The sequence below is a fragment of the Solea solea genome, chromosome 21 (genome assembly GCF_958295425.1).
Source record: "Solea solea chromosome 21, fSolSol10.1, whole genome shotgun sequence".
Lineage (NCBI taxonomy): Eukaryota > Metazoa > Chordata > Actinopteri > Pleuronectiformes > Soleidae > Solea > Solea solea.
Genome location: NC_081154.1, coordinates 12365676 through 12383110, shown reverse-complemented (window position 1 = coordinate 12383110; position 17435 = coordinate 12365676). Strand labels below are relative to the sequence as shown.

Here is a 17435-nt window from a genome sequence, read left to right as displayed (position 1 = left end):
AGGAAATCTGCGCCCCGTGGTCCCACAGAGGGCTTTTCTGTGTGGGTTAAGTGGGGGGGGGGGGATTTTCTCTGGCTACTCTGGTTTCCTCTCACTGTTCAAAAACATGCAGAGGTTAGTTGGACACTCTTGTCCTGTAATGGACTGGCGACCTGTCCAGCACGTACCGTGTCTTATCAGTCAGCTTCAGCTCCACGAGACACTGATGTGGTAGACAATGAACGAGTGAATGCATGAATAGAACAGAATAGAATAGAATAATCTTGTTTGATCTACAGTATGCGATTCAACCTTCCTGTGAATGCCATGCCGTGACTATTCACCTGCCTTTTTTAGATCCTGTTTAAAAATACATTCTCTCCAAACTCTTAATTTACCATTTTCATTGTATTGGGATGAAACCTGAGGACTGGGGTGGGTAGGTGGATGAGGGGTGAGGGTTGGGGGGGTGGGGGGGTTAGGTAAACCCAGGCCAAAACTGGTTCCCACTAGTTCCAACCGAGCCACGGTGCTGCCCTATATTATCTTTGCATATACGACTTCTACCACCTGCCAGCAGCTGCAGGTGCTGATGTGCACCTGGGAAGTGGAGGAGGTTAAATACAGGTCACATGGCTGTGTCTCTTTGTCACATGCTTATATATATATATGGTATATGTAAGTTTAACCACAATGTCAGCCCAATGATATTCAGATTCAGGGGTTGGAGGTCATCCTTCATCATCAGTTTGCAAAGTCTAAAGATCACTATTGAATCCTTCAATAACATCACAAGACGTCGAACATGCACGCAGATCTTTTTCTACAGAGTCTTCGGGGACAGCGAGCGTCTCTGAGTCATCGTCCACTTCAGCGAAACTAAAACTGTTCCTCTTGGCTGTGGCTCCGCAGAGTGAGACGCGTTCCCAGGGCTTTCTCTTCACGTCAGAGAGGATTTTGTGTGACCTTGTGTTTCCCAGTGATGGATCAAGGACAGAAATATCATAGTACCTTCTCTGGAGTTCTTGATTCTGTCTAACGTCTGATACCAGTGGTTTTCAAACTTTTCTTTTTATATACCAACTGAGATAAATATTGAGCTCTTGAAGTAACACAATTATCACCTACTGTACGTTAAAATACAGCGGTGTAAATAGGTTGAGCAAAGTCAGCTACAGACTTTTCATAGGAGGCAGATTTATTCCCAATAAGATAATTTGCTCTCTCATCATCCTGATTTTGATGAAAGGGAAAAGCAACTAATTACATTAAAAAAAGTTACTGTTAAGTTGGAAAGTTGTTTTTTTTGTTTTTTTTTAATGTAGCTCTATAACTTTATAAAAGCAGGTCATCAGTGATGGTGAATGACCAGGCTACTGCTTGTTACAAGGTATAGTTCCTCATTTGGAGACTGCAGTGGATTATCTGACAAAAAATTAACATGATCCCAAATGCAAAACCACATGTAGTAATTACTCTATTTCCACATGTGGGCCACAAAGATAGTAAAGTAATAAGTGTATTACATTACAATTATAATAATTAGCAATTACATTCTTCACATAACATAGTTCCTGGAAGTATCCAGTAAATCTCGAGTGCTTCCAGACGAAAGACAGAGCTGTACATTATTTAAAATAAACTAAGATTCTCCACCTGGAGCAAATCTGCAATCTATTCCCACCCACTTGCATCTTCAGTTTCTTCATAATCAGCCCAGAGTTTCTCCTCTTCACACGTTATACATATATATGTTAGAGAATTGTGGCCGAGACCATGAAAACATAAGTATGGAGCAAGGACAGTGTCTCTGCAGTCTTCTGCTCGGGATAAAAATATGGCTTGATAATGCGCTGGCCACGCTGCCAGCAATCAGAGCAGAAAATGCTGGATTTTTCTTGATCTGAAACCTAATTTGTAAACACTCAGCGACTGTTTTCATCATTTAAATTTAGCAGGGTGATTAGAAACACATTTTCCAGTGGGATATTTGACCACTTTTTTTCCATCTGTAAGACACAAAGGTGTCTCAGTCTGAACGACAAAAACAAAGCAATTCAAAGATGACACATTTAAAACTTGTGTTTATTTGTAAAGAAATATGCTCATGTTTTTACATCATTTTGTAGTTACAAATTGTAAAAAGAAAGAATATTAACGCTATTAGCATTGCAGAGATTCTCTCAAAACAAACTGGGAGCAGAGATCTCACAGAAGAGCCCAGGGGTTATGGTGTGAAGGGTTAAGCTCTTCAACAGACTGTATAAGTCGTGTGTGTGTGTGTGTGTGTGAGTGTGTGCAGCTTGTTGCTCAGTCAGAGTGAAAAGGGGCATTTTTACAAACAGTAGCTCTTGAAGTCATGTCCATTTCTGTCCATCGTGGAAGAGGAACGGACGTTTTCTGAGCAGAGAGTTCATTCAAACCTGCTGTGAATTCTCTCCAAACGTAATACAGTGTCAGGTAATCATGGTGACAGAGGAAAAAGTCTCTGAGCCAACATTAATGCATCACTCTAATATTCATCCGGCCTCTTGTTCCCCTGAGACACAGTTGAGACACTGCACAGTGGGCGAGTAGCGTCTTAAGACAAAACGTCCCCTTAAAGGCACCTGCTGAGATCTCTCCTTGAGAAGAAAAAGACAAGTGCTGCATTTGCATTATTTTCCACTTGTTTTGTCCTTAAGACTATCAGTACTGTTCACCGTACCATCTGGTGATAAGCTTCCAGTCCCCGAAATCAGCTTCCCCCTGAGAGAAAGGCAGCCCGGCTCAGTTCCTCTCAATTTGCTCAATGTCAAGTTCGCCTCCGAGCTGATACATGTCCTTCCTCATGCTACACAGCCCCGCCCACAGAGGCTCGTTACTCTTCCCAATTGTCACCTCTGGTGTCACATCGCCGCCGTCCGTGGCGCTCCAGTCCCCTTCCTCAGTGGTGGGGTCAGTCCGCGCATTCCCGACGACCTCGCCCTCTTTGGTGTGAGGCTGAACGTCCTCCGCGTCGTTCGCACGCGAGCCGCTGGTGTCGCTCTGAGCGCTGCTCACATGAGCGGAGTCAGTCTGCCTGGACTCACAGCTGTCCTCTCCTGTGATTCCAGGGCAGCTAAGGCTGTGGAAATTCCGAAGTTTCTGTGGAAGGGACAGAGAGGTTGTGGGTTTTTTTAGAAGGAGAAAATTGATGTTTTCAAAGATACACTTAAATAAAAAATGCTAAACCTTCGGTCTGGTATGAGTCCATAGGCATATTTGGTGAGGAAATCCAAAAAGATTTTCTTTATCCTCAACTATGATTCATGTCCGAACAAGCGGACAAACAAAACTGGATTCATACAAGCATTTTATGAAAACCACAGAGGTCAGAGCTGGGACTCTGACACTGGGCAACAACCACTATAATGTAAAAAAAAAAGGTATAAATTTAGCCCGGCATTAACACTGCAGCAACTGGTGGTTGGACGAGTAAAGCTCTACCACCCAGGGTCCAACAGCCAACAAGTGCCCAAATACTCAGAGGGCAGACATCATCACTAATGTCAGCCTTTTAGACTGTGCTGGTACAAAGAGCACATACATCTGGGAAACCCAGAAGCCTCCATAGGCAGAAGCCACATGTGCCAGCACTGCTGCAGGCGAGCTCTGTGACAGCTGTGTGTGCTGGAGTAGGATGCTTTATGACAGGCTTATCCAATCTATACAGCTAATGTGGAGAAAGCGGGACAGCTGCCTCATGCCTGACCACTGCACTGTTAGGCCAGAAGGACACAGGAGAATGGGGTCTGTGTGAAACCTCCTGTCACTTGTGCGCTTATGTAATACTTAACAGGCAGGAGGCTGTTGGCCGCGCAGCTTACGGCCAAGTTTATACGGCACAAGCTAATTGATAGATGAAAGACGAATCTATACACTTTTTCACGATTCACATTAAGAGCGGAGCAGAAATGCCCCCATCTCAAGTTCCAAAAGTTCCTGGATGCCCAGTGTGTAACATTTAGGAGGATTTATAGCCAGAAAGTGCGTTTGTGTAAGTGTACAATCGTCTTAGAATAAGTCTTTTATACGTATTGTATTGTATGTATCTTTTCTACAGCAGCCATCAACTCTGTGCTGCTAATTAATGTATAAACATGCTGACAATGGTCAGTACTGGTTTTTTAGCAACAGTTTTAGCGAATGTCTGAGCCAAAATGTCCATCTAATAGTTGTTGAGATGATCAGGAACAAAGTGGTGCACTCGACTGTTTATTTTATTATTTGATATAAATACTTAAAAGGTCAAATTCATTATTTGTCATTTCAGCTCTGTTATAGCTACAATAATATTTGTATTAGAACCATGAGAAAGGTCCAAGGAGGAGGGAGTTGACAATTTTTCAGCGGAAATCAGTCGGAAAGGTCTGCACCAGGCAGCAATACATCACAAGAGGCCGTGCTGTTTATTCATGGCTCTGGTCAAGCTGGTACATTTGTCAGCAACAGGCTAGTGTCACACTGCAGCCTTGTGCGTTTTGAACTTGACTCTCAACAGTCACGGTTTCTGGCCCAGACCATGGGACCGAGCTGATAAGACTGTGAGTACAGTCTGGAATATCGCAAAAAAACAAATGGCATTGAAATGACACCAAGTTGTTCTGCGGGGGGGGGCCTGAGGTGACACCGTGTCCTCACACAGTTTTTCTGTACCACATCACAATAAGGGTCACGAGTAAGTGCTGCTGGAGTATTTTCCTGCTACTGCAACTCCGGTGGGAGAGAGGAGCAGAAAGTCTCCTCATCCATACTGACCTTGGACTCTCCGTCAATATAAGCTGATCAATAGCTCACGAGGCCTGGTTGTGGCACCGATCCACCCACTGAGCTGAATTTACAGAAATCAATATCTCTTTACCCAGCACGCATCTCTTCTGCGCGGCGATCTATAACCTCTGCCACAGCTGCTCTGCTTCCTGACATTCACGAAGCCGCAGTGAGCCACGCGGAGGGTAGCAATTCCTCCCTGGGAAAACTACACCACCGTGGTGTGTGGACGACCGGACACTTTGCAGACGCATTCTGCAGCACTGTGACTGCTCTTGAATAGTAAGGTGACTTTGTATAGCAAGAGGAAACGATAAAGCCCTAGAGCTGCACATCTTTCATGAAACATCAGCATGACAATGGATTATTTAGTTGTTTGACTAGGCCAAAAGTGTCTGAATGTCATTTTATTTTCTAAACTAATCCCCTGAGATAAATGAAAACTGATTTTAAATCGAGTAAGTTGATATCTCCGGTAAGATAAAGTTATTTATTTGACCTGATGTGTGAAACTAAACTCACAGCAGTCCTTCTTAATAAAAAAAAACAATCAACAAACAGCAGGGAAACCCCAAAGCTAACAATCTGAGAGGCACCCTGACGTCCCTCTGTATAAACATTGTTGTTTGTCTCACCTAACGCTCATTTTATCTACTTCGACCTCACCGCGTGTGGTGTCGTCTTGTCGTGTCACGGCAGCGCTGTTGTTAAGTTACTGCTGAACTCTGTGTGACTTTCTCAGAGGGGCCAAGTCCAGCTCAGTGTTTATGATGCAGCCAGAGTTCGTGTGAAACTTTACCATGTGTGTCTGTGTGCTAGTGGGGCAAAAGGACAAATGACTGCCGGGATGTGCAGATAAAACACACAGTTGTCTGTTGTAACAGTCGGAGCAGTAACAGTGGATCCACTTCAGGAGTGGATCCATCCAAAAGCACTCATTGTTTTATCAGATTCTATACTTTAAACTTGTTAATTCTGTAATCCATACTTTGCTACTGATCTACATGTGAAGACACACACCCACTTCATGGAATGTGACCCAAGCCAGCCCTGAATGAACAATGGCATTTAATGACAGTGCCTACAGAAACACAGACACTATGGCATGACCTTAGTTGGAAGTTTATCTAACATGGAAGGAACACATTGGCCTAACAACAGAGTGTAGCCGGCTAATGTCAGTGACTGATGGACCTAACAGAGCTTCCAGCAGGCATGACCATTTCTCCAAGGTCTTTTCTCTGAAGCCCAGAATCTTTTGGAGCACAGAAGAGGGCTGTGGCAAGTTCCAGCAAAAACAAATGCCATATTAAACAGACATTGGACATGATCAGGCACAACATTACCCTTATGTGTATATTTTAAAACAATATTTAATCAGTGTATCTTGGCTTGATTGAATACGATATAAATCAGTTTTGTGCTTTGTGATCTGTGACACTTGAAGGACTAACCTGGGTCATCTTTGCCAGATCCAAAGAAGGCCTCTGTTTATGCGTGTCATCCGGTCTCCTACGCTTCACGCCAATCTTCTTATCATTTAGGACACAAGGCTGTGAGCGACTGCGGGCGAGACCCCCCTGTCCACCGCGACGCTCCAGCTCTGGAGTGGAATCTGGGGAGCTGGGTGGAGAGGGTTCACGAGCCTCTGGGAGGCAGATCTGTTCGTGAGAGAGGTATAGGGGCTGCACTGGGGGTTCGGAGGAGGGTGTCAGACCAGTGAAAGCTGAGGGGCAGGGGAGACGCTGGGTGAAACAGGGCAGCTCCAGAATGTTGGAGCGGGCCGGCAGGCTGAAACTGGAGCTGCGCTGCATGGCTGGGAAACCCAGCTGCGCATTCCCTACAACGCTGCGCTGGACACTGCCTCCACTGTGGCACCTCCTCTTCTCCACCGTTGTCCACACACGAGAGCCCTGTGGGCGCCAGGTGGAGCGGCAACCGCCAAGCTCGTCTGAGCACGACAGGGACCGGCACTGCCGCTTGCTGGGAGGCGCAGTCGCGTGGGACGTTGCAGCCTCGGTCAAGCTAAGGTCCTGCAACAAGCTGGTGATTGTGCTTGATCTGGAACCAACATCCCAATCCCAGTGGGCTGAACTTTTGTGCACCTCAGGCAGGACATCCCACAGGCTCTCCAGGCTGGTTCCTACCGGCCTCTGCTGTATGGCACAGCTATGGCCCACCTCATGCCACCGACTTGTCTCTGCAACAAAAGACCAGATTTGTTTTTTTTTACCAGGAGGAAAATCACCCTTTTATTTCCTAGAGCCATTGACAGTAATGTCAGTAACACAGTGACACTAGTTATTTAAGGCATAAACCTCTGAGAAAACTTTTTAAAATTGATTTAGTTCAATTTAATTTTTTTATTCCTTAACCAAGAGAGGTCACATTTGCAGACCTTGATGTGAACCACAGTCAAGTCATGTCCCAGCATGTTTACTTTGTGTTGGTTTCACTCACTGTATTGTGTAAATGGAACTAAAAATAAACCTTGTCCCTCAGATTCTGCTTCACTATAAAACTGACGGGGACAGGGAGCGAAGCTGAAAGTCTAAATGACAGGATAGCACACAGAGACTCTGGAAGAGTTCTGTGAGGAAAGCACCTGTTTTTGCTTCAACAGAAATTCAATTGAATTAACAGATCAGCCAAATGAACTGGTCAGTCAACTTTGAGTTGAATAACACACATCAAGGACTCTGCCCAGTCCTGGTATGCAAAATGTCTATTTTTCTCCGCTGGCGATAAAACTCCAAAAATACCATCGACAGTACAAGGAGGCAAGAAACAAAGGGCATTGTTAACAACACCTACTGGTTGCTGCCGTGTTCTCTGCCAGACAGAAACATCAGCTTAGTGTAAAGAGATTATACAGTCTTACAATACAGTGACTGCAAAGGCTGTTGCTCCTACAGTAAGGGAAATGGAGAATACAGGGCTCTGTACCCATAACCCAATTTTCAACTGCAGTTTGTCACGTCCACAGCATTGAAGCATGCAGGTGTGCTGTAAGATCTCTGCCAAAGATAAACTAATGACACATAATCATTAACACACTTTGGCAAAAACACCTGTCAGGCCTGTCTCACAATAACGTGTGTGACCATCATCCAGATTTAACAGGAACTGACGTGTTTTCTGACATCCTATAATATAAACACACCCTGCTGTGTGTGTGTGTTTGTCACCGGAGTATTTCTGGCCTCTTCGAGTTGTTACGTTTAAATCTTATAAATAAAAAGTAAAAGTGGACTTGGGAAGTCCATATATCCATTATTTTTACCACGTCATTTGATAAAAAATATATTGCTTTACAATATTTATAAATACTAAACTACTATTTTTCTGATTTACACTAGAATTATAATATGTATATATATAATATATAATATATACTAGAATTGTCTATGATGTGCTTGGATGTGTGATTTTGTATGGATGTAGTAAAAGATGACAACACTTACCCATGAGTCCACAAGAGAAAAGTGCAGTCCCCTGGCTCATGGTCTGTGCCTGAAACTGTGAAAAAAAAAAAAAATTTAAAAAGGTATCACTGTCATCTCACAAAAAAAAATTCAAAAACAAATCAAATTTGAAAATCAACAATATAAGTGCTGGCCCCAGGACTGCATGTATGTTGGAGCACAGGTTTTCTGCTGCTGAGTGATTAAGTCCAAATGCTGCTCATAACCAAAGAGGGAGTTCCAGCAGAAATGACTCTGATTGACACTCAGCCCCAGAGCATGATGACTTCATTTCACGTGGCTTCGAGGGCAAACTCAGCCCATATTCGTGGGGGGAATTTTCTCACTCTGTCCAGGCAGAAAGAAGAATCTGTTGCATGAATGCTGATGAGAAAATGAGTCAGCACTGCTCAGCTAAGTAGAGCTAAAACACTCCATTGTTGTTTTGATTGAAATAAATGGAGCAGGGAGGGTCCGCAACCAGATGACAAACACCCTGGTGATAGCAGTTGGCGGCAATTATGATGCAATAATCCGTAAATGCAACAAAATACATCACTCATTGGCAGATACATGAATCTGAAGACATGCTTCCTGATATGCTTTAAGGCAACACTTGTCAAACAGATTCGACTCAAGGGAAGTTAAAAGTCAGATTTAAACTATGATTAAAGTCGAAAAAATTGGGAAAATATCACATTAAGCCACGAGAAACTCCTGTGTAGTGACCAGCGGCTTTGAAAAATAATCCCACTTTAGAGCAGCACCTTGTCATCTTTGTCAGGTGCTGAGGCCTGTTGGCGGCGCTTCGTGTAAACAACAAATGACACATTTCAAACAGGGGGGGGAAAAAACTTATGCAAGTAGAAAATAACCTCTCACCAAGCCCAAGTCTTTCCTTTTGGATGTTACATCGTCGGCACTCTTCTTTTCCAGTGTTTTCTTGTAAATGATTACCATGGCAACACACATCCTTGACTGCAGTCGTTCCAGTGAGGGAAAGAAGAAGTGAGAGCCATCTTGGTCAGCGTGGTGTGAACTGGATGTTTTCTCATATGTTTAAGACGGCACCTCAGCTTCTCTGGGAATGTGTTTCCTGAGCAAGACACACACAGATGAGCACAGAATTAGAACTCAGTAACATTTTGTCAGCCGTTCTGCTTCGTGGAAGGAGGTAGCTGGATCTGCGCTGGTTACAACTCTTCAGATACCATTACAATTCAATAAGCTCCAAACTTTTCAGTACTACCTTTAATGCCAATAGGCGACAGTGAAAGAAAAACCTAAGCTTCCAAACACAATCCATTGTAAATTTCCTGCCATGCGCCACAGGAACAACCTGCTCGACATCCATAAAAGTGAAAGATAGGTGGGAGAATGTCAAGGGAGGCTAGTGGTTTGACAACTTACTTAAATTATCAAGTAAGCGAGCAAACATTCCTAGCCAACACTTGCAGAGCACAAGGCTTTGCCTATGTCACCATGTGGGAGTCTGTGAGCAGAAATTACACTGCATTTTCACTTCCACATGGTCTCTACAGTGTCACCAAAAGTGGAACTTTATCCCTTGTTTGGCTCTCGCCTGTTCAAGTGGAGGATTATCAGTCATCTGAGAGAATGAATTTCCTCTTAAGTGTTGCACACTGGAGCACACAGAGAGGAATAGAGCAAAGTCAAAGTTGTGTAAGTGAATCCTCAGGGGCTGGCTGGGAATAGCTGACCTTGCGGTTATCAAAACAACCCTCTTTGCATTAATGCTGCTCCACAATTACAGTAAAACAGCTGATTAACCACAGATGTAAATCTATACACCCATCACGGGAGATTTTTTACTGTCACCAGATCAGTTTAACTAATACTTTATTTATATAGCACTTTTTCAAAGAAAGTTGTAAATTATAATACAAAACACAGCAAAAAAGACAGCCCAAACTAAACAAGACTTTTCTCTAAAGATGGCTTTAAGAAGCTGCTTTAACTGGTGCTGACTTAAGAGGGTTAGGACTAAAACATGACCACCTTTACTTTTGCAGTCAGAGCAGGGTTGCATGGTTAAAAGGCTATGAGAATCGGAGGATTGAGAAGTTGTACTAGGAAAAGGATCAGAAATGTAACTGTGGGCAAGGTCATGGACCTACAGGATCTTGTGGTTTATTCAAATTTTTACAGGAAGCCAACAGAGCGATCCAAGAACGGGGATAATGTGAGGCCGGCGGCTTGTTTTATTTAGTAGCCTGGCAGCTTCATTTTGAACAAACAGTAAATGATTTGGAGCAGCTTGATCGAGGCACATATGGGGATACTGAAATAATCTACAGGAAGAATGTTAATAGTTCAAGATCCATAGAAGATTAATACATCTGATTTTAGTCATAGTTCATCGCTGAAGAATACATGACTTGATGAGGAGCACAACAGATAATGGCAAGATTCTCAGCAGAATATTTGATAGTTGAGAAAACTGATGAACTTGAGAGGAAATGTTATCAGTTGGAGTAAAAAACTTCAGTTTCACTAAGGTTTGGGTGGAAGACTTGAGTTTATTAGGTTAAGCAGAGAAATAGATCCTTATAATTGTGACTTCATGAGCCAGAGGAGGTATATTTTGTACAAAGAGGATTGTCAATACAAGCATTGACATATCTATTAGTATGATAGGACATTCCACAAATGCTTGCATTGCCATTAGGTGATTGCAACAAAGTGCAGTTGACACAACGTATAATGGCCGCAAGGTTAGAGTGTCTTGCTTGAATGACAGAACAACTGCAAGCACAGAAAGAGGTGAACAGAAAGTGATGAAACAAAAGAATGCTCTGTGCAGAAGATGAGACACTGTGGGAAACAAAAGAGACGATATCAGAGTTTGCGGGTGGTGGCGTGGTGTGTGAGTGTATGTGCAGCTGGGGGGTGGGGTGGGGTGTGGGGCGGTGGATCGGATCACAAGACAAGAGGGCGCTGACATAGTGGAGGTGCTGTTTGCATTCAGCATATGATTTTCATTACCAACACTTATCACATCAGGAAAACAGCTTAAACACAAGCATGTTTTTAACTGAGATCTATGCAGAGACAAAATGCGGTTCAAGGACTTCTGGCAGCTTTAATGTATGGCCTCTGAGAATATTAAAGGACAAGTCAAATCTTGATGCCAGACTAGGTCAGAGCAGCTTATACTGTGCATGACCATTAACCACACAAATCTGTGGTCCACAGTAGAGATAACTCAGGACGTGCTGAGGTAGAGGAAACAGTTGTTTATATCTTGCCTTTAATGGCTCTGTGATGGACTCAGATGGCACAGAAAGAAAAAAAACCTCGCCCATAGAAATAAAATTGGGAAAGACAAAAAAAGCTCTTTAACACAAGTTTTACCCCAAAGGACACTAAATTATGTTTTCTTCCCCTGGAAAAATGGAGAAAACTCTAGCCCGACAATCTGAACCTTAAACTGTAAACATCATCTATTATATTCAGTTACAGAGAACTGCAACAGTTTATCATCCTTCTCATGCTTAGGCATTATGTTTTTTTTTTTTGATCGCATAAATCTGAGCCGAGCACTTTAAATGGTTGAGGTTTATAACATAATTATAAACATTCCTCAACTTCATGACATAAGTTGTACACACAATTAGAAGAGCCTAACCTTGCCCCACAGCCTTTGAAAAGCATTCAAACCTTTGAGAGTTTGTGAATAGGAAACATCTTGAGGAGCAGCGGCAAAATGCAGTTTACTTTTTTTATAGATGGACAAAAAACTAAACTAAACGCAAGAGGCATTCCAAGACATGGTCTCCAGAGCTTAAAGGATGCACCCGATACTACGTGCCACTCCTCTTCTCACACCAAAACTGGATTGACCTCCATGACGATACAGCTACTATCAAGAATCAAAAGGAGTCTCTACACTTCTGCAGCCTGATAGCTCTTTATCTGGGTTGGAGCAGCAGCCACCTTGACAACTGAGAAGTCTAATCTCTTAGAAGGGAAAGAATGTTGGACGACGTTTCCATCACATGCAAAATGGCTTCTGACTGACTGCGGCCAAGTTGACAGTGGCAGTGTAGTGACAAGATGCCTTCCTAAAAGACAACAAGAATGTTGTCTTGGACGAGCTGATGGGACTGCACACTTCCTTTGTGGTTACCAAATGTTTTCCAACCTTTGCTACTTGGGGTGTGAGAATAAGCAAGCTATCGCGTGGCCTAAATGAGTGCTAGATAGGACAAGAATAAAGAGTTCAAGTATAAAGTGGAGGCCAGCTGTGTTTTCTATACAAGATCAAACACTGCAGTCGTAAATGACACATTTGAAGACTCATAAATTATGGTGCAGTCCAAAAAGTCTACAGTCAGCATAGCCGTTTTAATTGGCAGCTGAGCTGTGGTCACCCATGAAAGCTGCATGGGTGACCTTCTATGCATTGTTCTGACTGTAATCCCACAGGTTAGGCCAACATTACAAAAGGATTTGGCAGCTTTGTGTCTGACTCGACAATTAGTGTTAATACTAATCTATTCTTTGGCACTAGGGGGACAGCTGGTGTGATAATGTTGCATCTTGTTAGGCTACTAAAAATGCTATTGGATTTAAACTAGTTTTAAGACTAGTAGCAAACACACTTTGAAGTAACATAACAACTATGTTTTTTTTGTCCATCAAGAAGTTTACAACCCCATATAAGAGGTTTCTTAAACTTATAACATTCAATATTTAATTATCTGACATTTATCACAATACAAAAACATGTGGGTGTAAATTGCTACATTAAAAAAAACTTAATGTTAGTTGAATTTCCAGGTAGGCTCCTTTGACATTCCTACAACAAAGCAGTTGGATCTACATCCTGCTCTCAACAATCCCAGGATTGTGGCCGTCTCAGTAATCCAAGCATCTGCTGAGCAACTGAGATGGCCTGACTTGAAACCGAACGGAGAGATTTTTTGCTGCTCTTCATCAACATACTGCTTGTCAGTGGAATGCTGTGAAAGGGTTTCGCCTTCCCATTGCACAAAAAGATTCCTTAAGAAAGATTATGAATGTTCCTAAAAAGCCTGACGTGTTCACACTAACGTCTAAATTCTTTGAGTTGCATGGCTTGTGCATAATCCATATTTGGACACAATAGTGGTTGTGTTGACAGAACATGTCATAATAGGCAGACAGACTTCTAGGGACCATGATGAGGGAATAACTGAATGTCAAACTGTCCGACCATTTCTGCTTTTTCAACAGTAATGTGCATCGACAACAACAATAATAATAAAATCTAGATTTTTCATTGTCAGTGCCTTTAATTAGCTGCCACAAAGGGCAGGTGCCACCAAGTTTCGCTATGGCTGACTGACTGAAAAGAAATTTATGAAACCTCATTGTAGAGTGCAGGCTAGCCCGCAGCTGTCCCCATGCTCACAGAAATTAGGCGATGTCAAACAGGAGGCACACACTACATCTAAAGCAGTGAGTGAATAGTCAGAAATGAGCATGGCTGGGAGGCTTCAATCGTAGTTATCAGGCTCAGTTAAGGGCCTGGGGTACAGCCAATGTCTCACAAGCATGCAGCTGCCCACTTACCATAAACACAAAGGCTCAGCATGGCTATGCATGGCAGCCAAGGAGGCCTACGTTTTAAAGCAGGCCTGCTGTTTAATTATCTCATACATAATCACTTGCACTGTATACATTAGTCCAGAACAAGAGCCTTTTGGAGCTCTGTAATCGAGGCTTTCAACAAACCTGTCCAAGTTGGGGAGAAAAGTTGTCCACTTGAATGCTAAATCTGACAAAAGTCTCTTAATTACAAAGAACTGAAGACACAACATCTGTCTACTTCCACGGCAGAATAACCTTGCGTGTCAATAGGCCAAAATAAAAATAAGAATCCAACCAAAATTCCGAATGGAGAGTTAAGGTGCTCTTCATTTAGATGCAGGAATTTCTGAAGCCTCTCACCGATCACATATAAATGACACCAGAGAAAACACGGAACAGAAATTTGCCCACATAAATGTTTTGAGCATTGTCCTAGCAAGATCTAAGATTACCTCAGAATGTGTCTAAATATATCGGTGATGTGGTCAAGGAAAGAGGAATTGTCTGCAGGCTCTGTTTAGCCTCCTTACATTAAGACTAAAACCTCTCACCAGTTTTTCAGATGAGTTTGCCAGCCTTCCAGGTGGATTCCTCTCAGTTTTCAGAAGAGAGGGATCTGAAAACTGAGCTCGTCCAAGTAACTAGCACAAACAGTCCCTTAAACCCCTTTTTCCAAAATCCCTCATGAAAGGGAAATGAGTTTGGCAAAGAAATTGGTGTGACGGGAGCTCACAGAATGTTACACACAGGCTACAGAGCAAACAGGATTTTGAGCTGGAGAGAAAGGCCACAAGCCACTAAGGTTAAAATATGCAATGTGTGTGCTCAAAAAGGAAAAAAGATATTTGTATTTACAGTCAAAAAAATTCTCTCTTCTTAACTTACAATGTACACATGTTCAATCCACTTCAGAACTTAAGCAGCCATAACCATGGTTGTGGCACACTGAGGAGTTCAGGTTTAACAAGCTCTTGTGTTTATGATCCTACTGAGGACTTAAATTGCAGAATCAGTTACATTGTGTGTCAGCCAGCCCCATCCTCATACCTGAGGGGAAGGTTGGCTAGATAAAGATAAGACATCACATTCCACTGCAACTGGCACAAAAATGTGCCATAAAAGAAAAAAATGGTCTAAGCCCCAAATAACATGGCCACCAAATAATGGGGCATCAAGCACAAAAGCATGCACCCTGAAAAAAATAAATCATATATGTTTGCCCCCTAATTACACTTCCCTATCTTGTCCTGAGTTCCATGCATGAGTGAAAACCCCGTTTGCACTTCAATGTCACATAAAAACTTTTTTGACCCAAGGGTGGTTTTATCTCTTTGCATGTCAGCTAATCTGATAGAGTTAACACACATTATGAGATGGCAGACAGGTCATGCATAGTTTCTATTGTAGCAAAGGAGACGAAGGGATGATACTGACATGAACTGTAGTAATTACCAGGGATGATTTTTAAGACTCTGAATATGTATGGACATGTTCAAGCTTACTGACACTTGTTATATTAACCTTCCCAACAACATTTAACCCCATACTATTCTATTCAATTGTAATGCAGACGTAATACATGGTAAATGAGCAGATAATAATCACTTCACGCTGCATTTATGTAAGTTTTAACCCAAACAAGACAAAAGGAACAGTCTGTACACATGAGGAAAAGTTGCTAAGCTAACTAAGTTTAGTTTAGTACACTTTAAGAAGTTTACTGATACTAGACAATTGTAAAAGTACATGTCAGTGTAAGAAAAATAACTATTCATGCGAGACACCTACTTTTAAAACACAAAAGAGCACAACAACTTATAAACTAGATACAGCCTCTTTTAAGTTAGCCAGCACAGACAGTTATTTGACCAAAAACTACGACTTACAAGCCTCACGGTGTGCGCCCCGGCTCTTCAACAGCACCCCGCGGCTGTTTAAGTTCGCTGGACCATGTTGAGTTTAGTTTTATCAGACAGACACAACAAGGAGTCAGGCAGGAAGAGATGCGAGCTCCTCACTACACGTCCTACTACAAGCAGCTTCTGCAAACTACAACATTGCCCCAGCGCACTACTGTCCAAAATTGCACGCTAATGAGCCTGTGACAACATACACGAGCAGCCCCACTTCTCACAGGGGTGGACGGTGTCCGCTAACTTGTTCGCGCAACTAAATGATAACCGTTTCACTCGAATTACATACATACTTTGTCTTATTACAGCTTCACATAGCAGTCAAACGAAGTTTATAGTGGTAAAACGTGAAATAGAACTCTTGGTATTACTTTTCTTTTAGCACGTACCACCCCGCGCGTGTAACTAGTGGTCCGAGCCACCATGCAGCAATGAAAAGTAATCAGAGTTTTGAGCTGTGCGTATAGACAGGGCACTTTCACGACATACAGCGATGTAACATGATAACCTGGCAACTGTGTGTGATTTAGAGAGCCAGATGACGGAGAACGAAAGGTGTGTGTTATGTGTGCAGAGCTGTTTCACCCCCACTATGTGAGTTCTACTATAATAAGCAATGATCCCAAATAAATACATTCATTACAAACAGATGTTCTTCCAGGAAGTAAACTCTGGCTTTATCATACCCAACATCAGCACCCAGTATAATTATATAGCCTTTTAGGCTTTAGTGTGTGTGTATGTATGAATACATGTGGTAATAATGGTTTACTATAGAGAATGTATTTTTATTATTCCCAACAGTAACGATAATAGTGATAATCATTCATAATAAACACATTTGCCTTTCATGACACTCAAGGTCCTTCTCAATCAACATAATCCTGTTATCAACATTCATTATCTACAGCATACAAAGCTCGGCAACACTAGAAATAAACAAGGTATACTTCATACTTACTGTACATAAGGGTTAGGTTAGGGATAAGATTTGGTTGTCCAAATAAAAAAAAAGAAGTTAATGAAGTGTTCCAAGAAGAGTAGATGCACAAATGTGTGTGTATGTGTGTGAACATGTCTTCAATGGACTGTGAGGACCAATTGTCAAACATTTTGACCTTGTGAGGACATTTTGGATGGTCAGTACAACTTTTACAGACTTTTTGAGGATTAAGACCTGGTTTTAGAGTTAGGGTTAGAAGAAGGTTTACGTTAGGGTTAGGCATTGGCGATAGGGAATGCATGGGGGCGGGACTAGATAAGCTTTGCTTCTCCCGCTTTCCCTTTCGGTTATGTATATTGTGTGAACTGCACTGTTGTGTGATGAGTGATCTAAATGTCATGACCGAAATAAATAAAAAATAAATAAATTATGTCTAAGAGTGTCCACACAAATAAAGCAAAACCAGTGTGTGTGTGTGTGCAAACGTATACACTCATACATATCATTACTCTAACAACCTGAGTGATTAAATATTGTATGCTATTTTGAAAAGGTGAGTTTTGAGGGTAAGTGGTAAGTCTGATATGTAGACCAGTGTGTATCATTTACCTTATTTGTTCAGTTGTGTTGTATCATCTAGGTCTTTTTTATTTGTTAGTACACAGAGTCAAATATATGCACACATACTTGAATTGAAGCCAATTCTCATTCTAAAAAAGCTCTTCTTGTGAGCTCTCTATTCTCTAAAGT

The 17435-nt window shown here is 42.2% G+C and overlaps 2 protein-coding genes across 2 annotated transcripts in view; one reads left to right on the top strand and one right to left on the bottom strand.

The window, feature by feature from the left end:
• The window catches only part of lhpp (phospholysine phosphohistidine inorganic pyrophosphate phosphatase), a 52897-nt gene that overhangs the window by 32418 nt on the left and 3044 nt on the right, over positions 1–17435 (top strand). The gene's annotated exons all lie outside the window — the stretch shown is intronic.
• fam53b (family with sequence similarity 53 member B) lies at positions 2047–15917 on the bottom strand. The gene is made up of 5 exons (XM_058620630.1): positions 15716–15917; positions 9117–9330; positions 8235–8289; positions 6225–6970; positions 2047–3105 (listed from the first exon to the last, which is right to left on the bottom strand). Exons 2-5 carry the CDS (start codon positions 9204–9206, stop codon positions 2749–2751), a joined length of 1248 nt encoding a protein of 415 aa, XP_058476613.1. The 5' UTR covers positions 9207–9330; positions 15716–15917; the 3' UTR covers positions 2047–2748.